Source organism: Cervus canadensis, chromosome 22, assembly GCF_019320065.1.
Source record: "Cervus canadensis isolate Bull #8, Minnesota chromosome 22, ASM1932006v1, whole genome shotgun sequence".
Taxonomy (NCBI): Eukaryota; Metazoa; Chordata; class Mammalia; order Artiodactyla; family Cervidae; genus Cervus; species Cervus canadensis.
Window position 1 is genome coordinate 46,846,473 of NC_057407.1, and position 14,076 is coordinate 46,860,548.

The window sequence follows — 14,076 nt, forward strand, 5'->3', positions numbered from 1 at the left end:
TCTAAGGGCGTCAGAGTTAGGGGTGGGCGTGGCCAGGCGCCCACGTGACAAGGCGCGGGTAGTCGAGCGCCGAGAGGGCGAGTCCGCGCTGGGGGCACCCAGTTGGGCCTCCCGGGTAGGCGTCGAGGTCTCGGGCACCGTCGCCCGAGCTGACCGTGGCCATGGGCCTGGGCGCCAGCGCCGAGCAGCCTGCGGGCGGCGCCGAGGGCTTCCACCTGCACGGGGTGAGTCGCCCCTGCGGCGCTGGAGGTCTTGGCGCGGCACCCGCTCCGACGCGCGGGAACGCCGGATCGTCGACCCGGGGGCGGCAGCCGCGGGGTCTCGGCCCTGGGTGGCCTCCCGGGGGAGGGTTGTACCCCTTCCCGGTGGGAGCCGTCGCCGGAGAGAAGGCGCCGTGGCACCCCCGGGTCCCGTCCCGCCTGCGGCCGCGGTCGGCCCGGCGCCAGCCCCGAGTGCCAGCTCTGCAGGAAGCGGGAGCGTTTCCTGGTGGAGTCGGGCAGCTCCGGAATGGCACTTGTCCCAGGTGGAGAGTGAACGCACCAGGTTCAGTCCGGAGAATTTGTGCACTTGTGTGAACACATTTATGATCGCCTGCTGTGCACTGCTCTCCATGCTGGGCCTGAGGAGAGATCCAGCTCAGCCCAGTCCCCGGCCGTCTTGGATCCAGGGAGTCGCCAACTGCCGGGGAGCCCGCCGGCTCTCATCCCACGCTTCTTGGGGTCGAAAGGCTTCGAGAGGTCCAAGACCAGCGAGAACCACACAGGGAAAGTGGGAGCGGGAGAGCAGAGAGAATGCGGCAGAGGGCTCGGGGATAGATTTGCTGCAGGGGGAGGGTCCCCAGGGGAACACTGCGGAGAAGCGCGGTAGGGCCTCAGCAGAGAATGAGTCATCCATGTTGCCACAAAGAGGTCTGGATGAGCAGTCCCGAGGGAAGTGGAGATGGAATTCCAGGGCCTGAAGGTGGGGAGAAGGGTCCGCAGACAGATAGAGATGTGGGGTGATTAGTACCTCGGAGAGGGCGGGGCTGTAAAGGAGATGAGAGGGTAGGTGGGTCTTTGTCTCCCCAGCGCAGGTGGGCCAGACTCCCTTTTCCCTTGTGCCCAGATGGATGGCTGCAGAGATGGGCGTAGCTTGTCAGTTTGGTGCCTTACTTTTGAGTGGTCTCTGTTATTGTCATTAACAACTAGGCGGTGGAGGGTTGGGGAATGAGAGTGGGGACTGAAGAGGTTTGCTAAAAGGAAAAGCAGAATGGCTCCAGGACCCAGAGGTAACAGGATTTGTGCTTGCTGATAGGCTTTCCCTAGTGGACACCATGGTGTGGTACCAGAGGGAAAAAGTGGACAGTGAAATGCATCCAGCCAGAAGGGTCTTCCAACAGGTTTGATGGAAAGCAAGTTAAGGCTGTTGGCAGGGCCTGGGGGTGGATGGTAAGAGTGAAGATAAGAAGGGCCTGTTGGAGAGGGACAGAGTGGAAAGTTTGAGGAACTGGGTCTTCATTTACGAAACATTTATTTTTTTCATTTCATACGGGCAGCTTTATTTTTTTAATTGAAGTATAGTTGTATAATTTTATATATGCATACAATATAGTGATACACAATTTTAAAAGGCTGTGCTCCATTTATAGTTATTATATAAAAGTATTTTCTATGTGCCCTGTGTTGTACGATATATCCTTATAGCCAAAAACAGTGACTTTGAATACATATGCTATGGCATGTAGATTTCTGGGCACTGGAGATAAAGCAGTGAGCAGAAGAGACATTGTCCCTGTTCTTATAGAGCTTACATTCGGGTGCCAGCTGGGAGAGAAGGGAGCAGGCTAGAAATTGAAATGTATGGTAGGTGGTGACCGTTGCTGGAGAGAAAAATAAAGCAGAGTAAGGGGTCCAGAGTGATGAGTGGGTGCTGTTTTGGATAGAGGGGTCAGGAAAGGCCTCTGATCAAGTCATGTTTGAACCAACACTCAGAAATAAGGAGTGGACAGTAGGCTAGGTGAAGTTTGTCTGGTCACTCTTGCAATTAAGTACCCTACATAGCTTTTTAATCTGCTTGATCATTTTCTTTCCTTCTTCAAGTCATTGGTCTTTAATAGTTCCACGATAAATTTTTTCCTGTTTTATATATATATATATATATATATACACACACATAAATATGTGGGGGAAGAGTGTTCAGGGTGGAGGGAGACGCTGAGGTGGGATTATGCTACTGGGCTTGAGCAGTGAGGAGGTGGGACTGGTGTGCTTGAATGGCCAGGCCCTTGTGAGGAGGGTGGGAAAGGATGAGGCCACATTGTGTGGGGCCTTGTGTGTCGTCCTGGGCATTTAGGATTTGATGCTGAGGTATGGTACCATCAGGAGGTTTTAATTAGAAGTGTAATGTTGCCTCCTTAATAGTAAAAAGAAAACCGAACAGAGAACAAGTGGGCTGCTTTCTCTAACTGTTGGCCTTCCCACAGTGTGCAGAGCATGGGGGAGAAGTCACTGCCCTCGGCAGGCTGGTACAGGGCTGTGGGCAGGAGCAAGCTGTGGGTCGGATTTCCTGGGGTCAGGCTGTTGTTGAATAACTGAGTGCTTTTCCTTCCCTGTCAGTTGGGGGTTAGTGAGCTGGTTAAATGACGGGGGAAGCGGGTGGTGCACTCGCCTGGCACCTAGCCAATCCTCAGAAGGTGTAAGCTGCCATGGTGCGGTTACTTGCTCTAGGTGCCCTGATGGGAGATGGGGAGCGGGTTATGAGAGCAGCACCCGTGGTAGGCTGTGGGGTTGGGGGTGTCAGGAGCCCCCGGGATAAAGCCAGACAGAGGGGGCCCTTGCTGCAGGACTGGGGGTGCGGTGGGCGGCATCCCAGATGATTTCTGCTGTGGAGCCATAGCGGGCGACGACAAGGCCCAGGCCAGAGGCAGGGGAGTACCACCAGACCAAGGACAAGGCCACGGGAGCAAGGAGGTGGAGGCGCTGGGGGGCTGGGACAGAGCCTGCGCCTGCGCACTGGGGCCTGAGCCTCGGGGCCTCCTTGGTGACTGAGAGGGGCTGACGGTGGGTGGACGAGGGTACGGGCCACCAGCCTGCTCAGGAGCGGCGGCCTGTCCCCAGGGGAGGTGGAGTGGAGTGGTCCACAGCAGGGAGGAGCAGCTCCCCACCCGCTCTCTCAGATGAACTGTCCTCCGATTCTGAAAAGCTACCTCTTCCCCAGACTTTCCCCTGAAGGGATGGCGAAGTGGGCTCCCAAGAGCAGCCCTCTGGGCGAGGCCAACTAGGGCTGGAGTTGGGTTTCTGGGCTCCTTCTCAGTGGAAGCCGTGGCAGCTTCTAGAGGTGGCAAGAAGACGCTCTGATGGTACTGCTGTGAGGAGGGAGCCCTAATCCCAGGGGCAGACTGGCCTGAATCCACAGCCTCAGCGGTGAGGGTTCCCTTCAATCTGGGATTGGAGGGCCTGAGGAGTGGCAGAAGCCACAGGGCCTTCCCCTCAAGTAGGCATCGAGAACCTGAGGCCGCCTGAGCCCTGGGGGTTGCGGGCCTGGTTGACACTGGGCTTCAAGTGCTCACAGCCAAAGGCTGGAGGGCGTGGGTCCCACCTTCCATCCAGAACGGGGGATAAAGGCTGCATTGTCTGAGCGAGGCTCTGTGAATGGGGCCTTTGAGATGGATTTCCACCAGAGCTGCAAGCCTGGCTGTTGTGCTTTTGGAGACAGCGGGGAGTCTGGGAGCGCAAGGCAGCACTGGAGCACCCTTGGGCTGGCCTGCGTGGGGAGGTTGGATGGCGAAGGGAACTGTGCGCTGCTCACCAGGCTTCCTGGCTCAGGCTCAGGCCCGACCCCGGGGTCCGTTCTCCCCAGCCAGCCCTCCTCAACCCTGCCTGGATCTGTCACCACAGGGTCAGGGGTGCTCTGGGATCTGGCCAGAGGCTGTCTTCCCCGCTCCTGTCTTTCTGGGCGCGACCCTGGGGCACTCCCTTCCTGCCCACATCTGAACCTTTCTGGTAAACCCTCCTGGCTTTCCAGTGGCCCCAGCGCAGGCCTCTGGGGCAGCATCTGAGTCACCCAGCCTCCCCATGGCCTCCTGCCCTGGGCTCGTCTGTGAGGCTGTCTGGAAGCATAGTCTGTGGATCACTATCTGGAAAGAGTCGTTTTCTGAAAGAGGAAAACATAAGCCCAGGAAAGTAGCGAGAGAAGATGGAGTGAGCCTTGACTATGCCCATGTGTGACCCACCTGGAACAGTTCACGCTGGGGTCTGTGTCCTCTCTGGGACAGGGGGAGTGGGGTGGTTTCTCGAACTGAGGGCTGGAGGTTTCTGGGAGAGTCCTGGGGTCAGCGCAGTGACCGCAGCCTCCCTTCTGCCCAGGTGCAGGAGAACTCCCCCGCCCAGCAGGCAGGCCTGGAGCCCTACTTCGACTTCATCATCACCATCGGGCACTCAAGACTGGTGAGGCCCCTCTCCTGCCTCTGCTGTGTGTGTGTGTCTGTCTATCTGTCTGTCTCCTGCTGTCCCATGGGAACCCCAGCCGTGCCTGCCTTTTCTGCTGGAGGGAGGCCAAAGCCCATCTCCCCTTCTTCCAGGGCAACACTGAGCCCGATGGGGGCCCCACCTGGAGTTTAGTTCTTGGGCCCTCCGGGGTGGCCCGGAGGCAGGGGTCTCCTGGCACTGTCCACAAAGCCTCCAGGCCTGCCCAGAGGGGTGAGGGCTCTGGAAGGGGCTTCTCAGAGTGGGCCGCGAGGCAGTGCTCTGGACTCAGGGGGCTCTTTGCTTCCCTTGTGGTGTTTTCTGGGGGGCCCGAGGGAGGAAGGTTTAGCAGGGCTTAGGGATGCTGGGGGTCCAGTGGCTGCAGGCCCAGCCCTGACCTGTGGACCCAGCCCTACACCAGGTGTCTCGGGGGCAGCTGGCCCCCAACGCCCTCACCCTGTATCAGACCCAGACTTGTCTGGGGGGCCTGGCTGGGTGTTGGGGGTCACTCCGGGAGTCAGCCCTGCTGCCCCTACAGAACAAGGAGAATGACACTCTCAAGGCCCTGCTGAAGGCCAACGTGGAGAAGCCAGTGAAGCTGGAGGTGTTCAACATGAAGACCATGAAAGTACGTGAGGTGGAGGTGGTTCCCAGCAACATGTGGGGCGGCCAGGGCCTGCTGGGCGCCAGCGTCCGCTTCTGCAGCTTCCGCCGGGCCAGCGAGCACGTGTGGCACGTGCTGGTGAGTGGGGGCGAGCATGTGGGATCACGGGCGGACAGGGGGGTGGGTGTGTGGGGAGGCCTCCTAGGAAAGGCCAGCAGCCAATGGGTCTGTCAGGGGATTCTGAGGGAAGGGTGTGGTCTCCCTGTTCCAGGGTCCCAGAGAGGGCAACTCCTCGTCACCTGCACAGGGCCCTCTGACTTTGGGTGGTTTCTTACACTCTAGACCTTGGTATCTTCTTTGGAAAGATGGGGCTGCCATCTGCTGGAAGGGTCGCTGTGCTGCCAGAATGATGCTATTACTGCTTTGCATTGTTTAGTCACTAAGTTGTATCTGATTCTGCAACCCTGTGGACTGTAGCCCACCAGACTCCTCTGTCCATGGGATTTCCCAGGCAAGAACACTGGAGTGAGCTGCCATGCCCTCCTCCGGGGCATCTTCCCGACCCAGGGATTGAACCTGTGTCTCCTGCGTTGGCAGGCAGATTCTTTACCGCTGTGTCACCTGGGAAATCCTGCCGCTGCTTTAGTCCTTATCTAAAAAGAGTGTTTTTTTCTGGTCTACTCTAGGGTATACCAGTACTATGTGTTTGGGGGCAGGTCACCTGAGAGCCCCTGCGGGCACCCGACTGGTGCCTGGGGTCTGAACCTTAAAGAGTCTCCGTGACTGCGTTGTCACAGCTGTTGCTGTTAATGTTCGTTCATGGACGTACATGCACACGTGACATGCAGTCACTGGTTGTGCCCAGGTTCTCGAATGCTCAGTCCTGCAGCTTGATGGATGGAAGGAGCCCTGAGCTAGAAATGGGCTGATGTGGTGTCTGGTTGCTTCTGTTGCTCACTGACCCCTTGGGGGAGCCTCCTCAATCTTTTCAGCTGGCCTTACTCAGTTTGTCCATGAGTGCAATGCGGGAGTGGTGATGCAAATCCTTCCACATTTCTTGGGAGACTGGGAGGTGGGAGTGGAGCTTTCCAAGAGAGAAGGCAATCCTTGCACCTACTTCTCACCACCCGTGCCTTCAACCTCCCCCCTACCCTGAGATCTTCAGCACCATGCCTGCAGCAGTAACAGCAATAAAGTGGGGCGTTTAGTGTGGGACAAGGTGTGGTTTCATTCTGTACATGTGGTTTTTTTTGGTCTTCTCAGCAACCTTTTGCCTAGTACTACATATCCTACTTTTAACTGTGGGGAAACTGGGGCAGAGGGGTCAAGTGTCTGTCTACAGCGCCAGGTGGTGAGATGCGGGAGCTGTAATGCGCGCCGTGACGCAGCGCTGCCCTCTGCTGGGCAGACTGTGGACTGCGGGAGGCAGGGGAACGAGGGGCTGGGCTGGGCGAGTCTGGGTTTGAGGTCTTGGCCTGGGGACAGAGGACAGGTCCACTACTCACCACCTGAAGACGCAGCTGTCCACGCGCTGCCCCCCAGTGGCAAGGCTGACAGTTGGGTAATTCGTGATTCTTTTTCCTCAGGATGTGGAGCCCTCTTCACCTGCTGCCCTGGCGGGCCTGCGCCCCTACACAGACTACATTGTGGGCTCGGACCAGATCCTCCAGGAGGTGAGGAAGGGCAGGCTTCCCTCCCCCCTCCCCCGGCCCGCTGGGTGGGGTGCTGTCCGTGGGAAGTGTCTTGTCTTGTGAGGCTTCCCATCCCAGAGTGGGAACAGGGCTTAGGTGCGTCTGTCTGTCTGTCGTAGTCCGAGGACTTCTTCTCGCTCATCGAATCCCACGAGGGGAAGCCCTTGAAGCTGATGGTTTACAATTCTGAGTCCGACTCCTGCCGGGAGGTGACTGTCACCCCCAATGCAGCCTGGGGTGGAGAGGGCAGGTACTTCCTGGGGTTGGAGGGCGGCGGGGTGGGGCTCTGGGGGGCGCCTGGCCAGTGGGCATGGACCTTGAGTCCACAGTGGGGGCGGAGGGCTGGGCCCTGGGCCCAGGGGTCCTGAGGCTGCTGTTGGTCTAGGAGACCCTCTCATTGCTGGGGGGTGGGGGTGGCAGGGGTAGGAAGGGCTGTGGGACAAGCCCAGGAGGGTGTTTCTGGCCTTTGGCAGCCTGGGCTGTGGCATTGGCTACGGGTATCTGCACCGGATCCCAACCCAGCCCCCCAGCCACCACAAGAAGCCGCCTGGTGGCCCGCCACCCAGTGTCCCACCACCCGGTGCCCCGCCGCCTGGACCCGCCCCCCAGGACTCTGCTGCTCCTCTTGGCCTGGAGACAGGCTCCAAACAGGGTGACTACGTGGAGGTACGTGGCCAGCTGGGGCAAGAGGGGAGTTTCATGTGGGCAGACGGGCCTGCAGCTGGGAAAGGAGGAGACTGGGGCTGTCCTCACTGGGAGCCTGTTTGTGGAGCCCCTGGGAAGCCCCCCGGCTTGTGGGACCCAGGGGGAGCAGATGGGGCCAGTCCCGGGACTGTGCAACCTGCTTCGGTTTTCCTGCCACTTGGGTCTGCAGGTGAGGGGAGTGCGAGGCACAGGCTGTCATTTTCATTTCATGACTGGGAAACTGAGGCTCGGGGTGGGCAGACCTTTGTCCTGTGCCTCCCTGAGTCTGTCGGAAAGTTAAGCCAGCGACTGTGTCTGGCCCAGGTGCCTCTGAGCATCAGGCTAGTGCCTGGAGTCTGCATGCGGGCACTCGGGGACTACTCTCTAGGCATGGACTATGCCAGGGGGTCACAGATAGGGCTGCTCAGCAGAGTGGGGAGGGGACCCCAAGTCCATGTTGGCACCTCAAGGGAGGCCAGCTAGGCCCCTCTTGCCTGGCTGCACATCTGCTGTAGAGGAAGCAGTAGGTCCCCAAGGCTGTTTGCTCCCGTGAGCTGAGTGGTGCTCCCGGGGTAGGTGTGGGCTAGGGGTTAGGCTGGACTAGCCCTGTCCTGACAGACACCTCTGATTCCTCTTTTTCCCCGGCTCCCCTTAGGCCTTGCTGCAGGCACCTGACTCCTCCACAGAGGAACAGCTCCCTGGGCCTGAAAGTCCTGGCCAGGGCGCTCAAGACCTCGGAGACCTGCCCCGTTCCATGGAGACTCCTCTGCAGCCTCCGCCTCCACTGCAGCGGGTCATGGACCCAGGTACCGAGCAGGCCGGGAGCAAGCTGAGGGCTGGGCGCTGGCAGCTATCTCATGCCTGCCAGGCTAGTCGCAGACGATGTGACCAGTGTGCGGATGGGGAGGCTGCCGTCCAGAGGCGGGAGGGGGCTGCTTGGTCACATAGCACTCTGAGCACAGGGCAGGGGCAGGGCCCTCTGCCACTGGGCTGTCCTGTGATCACCCAGCCCAGGCGCCTTTCCTTCCTCAGAAACCGGCTGTGGGGAGCCTCTGGGGTGGCTGGGGCTTCACAAACAGCTGAGGTCTCCTCAGGCCAGGCCAGATGCCCCAGAAACTGGGCACAGTGAGCCTGAGGCGCTGGCCTTCCAGCGGTCAGGGTTCTGCACCGACAGAATCGTGTGCCTTCCCCCAGGCTTCCTGGACGTGTCTGGCCTCTCCCTTTTGGACAGCAGCAACGCCAGTGTCTGGCCCTGCCTGCCCTCTTCCGCAGAGCTGACCCCCCCTGCGGTCTCAGCCTCAGGGCTGGAGGACGTCTGCTCCAGCAGCGGTTCTCACGAGCGTGGTGGTGAGGGGCCGGCCCCTCTGGGAGGGACCCTGGGTTGTGGCAAAGGCGGCCCTGAGTCTCTTAGCCGGTTAGAGGCTGGCCTGTGGGGGAGGGCAGCCACATCAAGGCGCTCATATGCTGGCGCCCCCCCATCCCGTCAACACGGGGGGCAGGAGCTGGGGGTCAGTGGGGTGACTGCCCCAGGCCACACTGGCCCCAGTTCTGTGGGCCTCCTCAGCTCCACCCTGTTTGTTTCAGGTGAGGCCACCTGGTCTGGGTCCGAGTTTGAGGTCTCCTTCCCAGACAGCCCCGGCGCCCAGGCCCAGCCAGACCACCTGCCTCAGCTGACCCTTCCCGACAGCCTTACTTCTGCTGCCTCACCCGAAGACGGGCTGTCTGCTGAGCTGCTCGAAGCCCAGGCGGAGGAGGAGCCAGCAAGCCCAGAGAGCCCAGACTGCGGGGTGGAGGCTGGGGGGGCTCCTAGCCAGGCCCGGCTCTCCACTCCTGAACACCACTCCGGGCTATGACCAGGCCCTTTGATGGCGTTTCATGAGGCCTGGAAGCGGGAGGCAGCTGAGGCCACGCTGTGTGGGGTGGCCCCTATTTTAGTGCTTCCTGGGCTGAGGGAGGCCCTAAGTGCTGGGCAGTGTCTTCTGCTGATTGTGGGGGGCGCTTGTGTCCACTCAGACCCTACTGGTCTCCACGAGACAACCTGTCAGCAGTCATTCTGCCTGATGGTCCTGGCTTTGGGGAATTGGGCACTTGTCTAAGAATCTCAATCAAGTACTTTTGGCGTAGCAGGGGGCTGGGAACAGCACCAGGTTAAGTAAGTTTTCCAGAAGCTGGGGTAGGAGAGGATTCTTTGCTGCTTGGGTCGGGCATGGAGCTTCCATTGGTAAAGGCCACGGGCCTTGGGGAAGGGCATCTTTGGGCCACGTGCCCATTACATGTTCCTGCTCCAGTCACTGTGGCTACACGGCAGGTAACAGAGTCCAGGCACCATTAGGTGTGAAGATGGGGTGAGGGAGGGAGGGGTTGTGTCGAGTGTTCGCCTAATCCTTCCGTAGGGCTTGCCTTGATTCTTTCCATTACAGGCAGCCTATCTGTAATGGAGGGCACCCCCAAGCCCTGGGGACCCCTGCCGCCCCATTTACTGTCTCACCCTGTGCTACTCTGCACAGTTGGCTCAGGCTGACCACATATTCCCATGAACCTGCCCCCTTCTCCTGAGGGCCAGTTGGAAATTCTAGGCCCTTCAGCAGAGACTCACCTGTGCTTGGGACATGATGCTGCTGCTTCCCGACCATCCACATCTAACGCACCTAGTGTCCCCAGACGGGACACCTGTCAGCTCCCAAACTTTTACAACCATCTCTTTTAAATATACAAGGCATCTAGCCATCCTAGTGATGAATAAAAGTTAACAAATTTAAGTTCACCATCCTAAGCAGGCTCTCAGAGCCGGTCCTCCTGCCTGGAGCTCTTCACACACAGCTCCCACCCCAAGCAGGGATGAGGCGCCTGGACAAGAGTGAGTAAGGGCCCTCTGTTATTTTCCACAGTACGGGAGGGGGCTGTTCCCCTCTCCTGCAGTGCCTCAGGAGGCTGAGACTGGGTTGTGTGTCTTGCTCTGCCTAGGTCCCCACAGCAACAGGAGGGCTCCGTGCAGGGATGATCCTTATCACTTGAAGTCCTCTCCTCTTTGGCCAGAGTCCCTCACCTTTCCACAGCCCTTGCTGATTACCATGAAAGCTGCCTCCAGTCTGGCCGTCTAGCCTCAGCCCAGTCGAAAGTCCCACCTTTACCATCTGATGTGGAATGTGTGCCCTTACAGGGAATTCAGAGCTCCGTTAGGCTCACAGAGGGGCCCAGACCAAAGATATGGAGGGAGTCTGCTCTGGGGGCCAGAGGCCAAAGATATGGAGGGAGGGCCCCATATCAGCAAACACCTCACGTTCCCTGCACTGAGACTGCATTTAAAAAGCAAATCCTGGTCAGATCCACTAGAGCAGCTGATAAGCCTGCAGAGTAGGGAGGCGTTGTGTCCAGAGGCAGTGCCAGAACCTGGTTCCTGGGTTGTCTGGGAGCCCAGTGTCTGCCTGCAGGAATCCAGAAGTAGAATCAGGCGAGGCCTGTTCTGAAGCCAGTTTCCCTTCACTAACCTGGCGGCCTGACCCAGAGTCACCCTCACCCAAGGGACCTGGTTCTTCCCGCTCTCACATTAACATACTCCCCTCCCTAAACTGGGGGCTAAAATGGATATCAATGCTAATTATTTCCAGGGTAAACACAAAACCAGAAGTTTCTTACCTTCTCTGTAATCTGCTATGAAGGAAAATGACAAGTGGAAATAAATGTGTACTGTACACTTTGAAATATTTTAACTAAAGCCTTTATTCTATACAACTGTGAAATACAGATTTTTACCCTTTTGGCATTGCAGACTGTCAAATCTTCTGGAAACTATTACGGGTTTAACTGGAACAACAAAAAAACAACCATGCTGGGGCAGGGGTGTCAGATGTAAGATGGGAAGGGAGCACAGCCGCCCCTCAAGACTCGGCACATGGGGCAGCACGGCCCAGCGAGACCCATTCCTTCAGCCCAAGGGCCCTTCGTGCAAACAAAGCTGAGGGCTGGGAAATGAGGTGTTTTTTTTTTTTTTTTTTTTAAGCCATTAATTCACAACTATTGCTAAAAAATGTGCACCGAAAGTGCACCGTTGTATTCAACAGATAGAAAGGATTTTTTTTTTTAAAAAAGCCGTTGCTCTCTGCATAAGGGAGACAGACTCGTTGGAAACGTGGCGTGTCTTTGCTCACTTCTTCAAAGTGCTGGAGGCAATGACCGCTCCACTTTCCAAAGGAGGCTGCCCAGCAGTGAGTGAACCCTGTCTCTACAGTTGTGCGGATCAGAGTATCTCAAACGGTTAGGTCCAGACCCAGGCCCATCAGCTGCCTCCAGCTGAACCCGTGAAGATGTAGAAAAGAAAAAACCTTCCCCACCCCCTCCACAGTCCCTGCTATTATGGGGACAGGCCACACACAAGCTGGGGAGGCAACTGGATTGGAATAAACTGCCCTCTGAAGGCACTTGTGCTTCTGGCTTCACACAGGAGGCTTGTCTTATGTAGTTTTATGGGGGTGGATCATTGTTCTATTCCAAGTACAAATGACCTTGGGGAGAATCCAAAGTATTTTTTTTTTCTGCCAAAAATTGAAGTGTTTACCCCCAATAAGTTATATTCTGTACAAGATCCAAATGATTCTATGAAAGCTTTAGGTTGTTAGAAAGAACAGTGAAAAGAAACCTGGATACAGGTCCAACAACAACACAAACCTGCGTATAAAACTGGAAGAAACAAACGTGTGTACTCCAGGACATGAATATCAAGTTAACTCATTATGATAGCCTTTCACTCTGACACCAAAAATATTAGGTAGCATTTAAATGAAGTTAGGATCTCATCATGGTCTTAAGTTTTGATGGTGTCATGCTGCTCACCCGGAGCAAGACCCTGTGGAGTCACCGGCTTTGCCCGTAAAGAAAACACAGTGGAGGGAGAAGTGAGAGAGCTGCGCCCCCTTGCGGCCGCCGCGCAGTGCAGTCCAGGCGTCTCGGCTGGGCACGGGCTGGGCGCGCTCTAGGCTGGCAGTCCCAGCGCTGTGGCCCAGCACCTGGGTTCAACAGGTCTGCCCACAACACATCTGAGGTGCAGTACTAAAAACAAGCCCAACAGCAATCGTTTATCATGAAATGGGCTGGCTCCTGAATTGTGCAACAGCCAATTCCTATTAAAAGTAACTGTCTTAAATGGTGAAAACAACTTGTTTGTTTTTTTTAATGACAAACTTGGAAAAAGCCTTCATAGGTGCTGCGTAGATGGAATGTACTCCTAGAAAAGCTCCCGAGTGCGGGATTGGAGTTGGAACACAGTGACAGACACGGCCCTACCACGTGTCTCTGACAAGTGCTAACAGATCAAGATAAGGTCCTTGGAAACAAAAGGAGGAAGCAAAATCTGTGCTGGCCTCTCATCAGTCCTCAGTACATCTCGCAACACACAGCCTGCTTGGGGCTCTTCCGCTCTGGCGCTCTGCCTCCCTGGGGGACAGCTTAATCTACACATGGAGACTGGTTTCTATATTACATCTTGATTAGTCACTTCAATGGAAAGATAATCTCGGTCCATACCCAATCAGTCGTTAGAAGTCTTGTTCCCACTGGGGCTCTGGGCTTCCTAGGACTACTCTTGGGGCCATAGAGGAAGGTCAGTAAATGAATACCCAGGAGTGCTGGCCCGCCCTTCACGTGGACTTCTGACGGTAATGGAGGGTGAGGTCACCACCACTCTTCCATATGAAGTGTTTCACTGTTCGAAGGTCCATATTTGGATCCAAAACCTGAATAGCAAAAAATAAATAATAAAAAAGTATCCAGTATCTCAGGCTGTTATTGCTAATGCCGAGCTCTCCTTGCCCATGCTTGGTGGCCTGTTCTTGCTGCCTGCAGGCATGAATCTGGGCACGGGAGACGTGAACTCGTGTGGCTAGGGCAGACACGACACATCTAGCCGTTCTGAAGAAATGCCTCAACTGGATCCTCATTTACAGCATTTGCACAGATGCTCCACTCACCTCCTCTTCAGATCTTTAACACAGCAGATGCTGCTCTGCACATCAAGATGAGCACGTGGCTTTCTTTTCACAAAAAAAAAAGCCACCAGCACATCCACATCTGTCTGTGTGTGCATTTCAATCTCCTTGTCCCCTTCCTGAAAACTGCCCCCTGGGTAAATGGAAGCTTTAGGGTGGGTTAATCAAGCCCTCCAAAAAGGGCCTCACAAATAGGTGGGAGACCCGGCGCTCCTTACAGTCTCTCTAAAAGCAGAGGCCCTCCCCTCAACCCCCGCAAGGCAACAGATCTGGAAACCACAATCCTACCACATTATGAAATTCTGAGCACCAGCACTGGAAAAAATGGGGCGGTGTCCTCAAGTCCATTTACCTGGTCCTGGCACAAAAGTTCAATTTTCTCCTCTGCCAATACAGCAATATCCTCCTCTTTTTCCTGTTCTCCTGGTTTTTCATTATTAGAAGAGCTAGTGGTTTGAGACTCATTATCCAAGTTGATGATTTTCTCATAGACGTGTTCCATTACTTTCCGGACTTGAAGCATGTCACTAGCAGAAAGTCGGTCCCTGAAAAAGGCAAGGGCAGATGGTGACATCAGGAAATCACTGGATATTCTCTCCCATATTCTTTGGTGATAACATTTGATAAGGCTAAATCATACCACAAAAACATAAACCAATACATGTTCTTAGTCA

At 56.3% G+C, this 14,076-nt stretch overlaps 2 protein-coding genes across 4 annotated transcripts in view; one reads left to right on the forward strand and one right to left on the reverse strand.

Annotated features, from left to right (window-relative positions):
• The first annotated feature begins 88 nt into the window (after nt 1-88).
• On the forward strand, nt 89-11,476 carry GORASP1 (golgi reassembly stacking protein 1). Of its 2 annotated transcripts, none has more exons than XM_043442341.1 (9): nt 89-224; nt 4,344-4,424; nt 4,981-5,184; nt 6,633-6,719; nt 6,857-6,987; nt 7,211-7,403; nt 8,077-8,227; nt 8,616-8,768; nt 9,006-11,476. In XM_043442341.1, exons 1-9 carry the CDS (start codon nt 162-164, stop codon nt 9,272-9,274), a joined length of 1,332 nt encoding a protein of 443 aa, XP_043298276.1. In that variant the 5' UTR covers nt 89-161; the 3' UTR covers nt 9,275-11,476. The 2 variants fall into 2 exon arrangements, with proteins under 2 accessions (XP_043298276.1, XP_043298278.1); XM_043442343.1 differs by lacking the exon at nt 89-224 and adding an exon at nt 2,266-4,230.
• The window catches only part of WDR48 (WD repeat domain 48), a 45,559-nt gene continuing 42,606 nt past the window's right edge, over nt 11,124-14,076 (reverse strand). For both annotated transcript variants that reach the window (XM_043442322.1, XM_043442321.1), the window contains 2 exons: nt 13,755-13,947; nt 11,124-13,150 (listed from right to left, as the gene is read on the reverse strand). In XM_043442322.1, coding sequence (XP_043298257.1) covers nt 13,055-13,150; nt 13,755-13,947 — 289 coding nt within the window. In that variant the 3' untranslated portion in view covers nt 11,124-13,054. The remainder of the gene's footprint in view (nt 13,151-13,754; nt 13,948-14,076) is intronic.

What these genes read in the sequence shown, in the direction of transcription:
- GORASP1 (XM_043442341.1), top strand. Translation starts at nt 162, where the DNA reads ATGGGCCTGGGCGCCAGCGCCGAGCAGCCTGCGGGCGGCGCCGAGGGC. An exon ending in AGGGCTTCCACCTGCACGGG is followed by an intron (nt 225 to 4,343) that starts GTGAGTCGCCCC and finishes CCTTCTGCCCAG; the next exon opens with GTGCAGGAGAACTCCCCCGC. An exon ending in GCAGCGGGTCATGGACCCAG is followed by an intron (nt 8,228 to 8,615) that starts GTACCGAGCAGG and finishes GCCTTCCCCCAG; the next exon opens with GCTTCCTGGACGTGTCTGGC.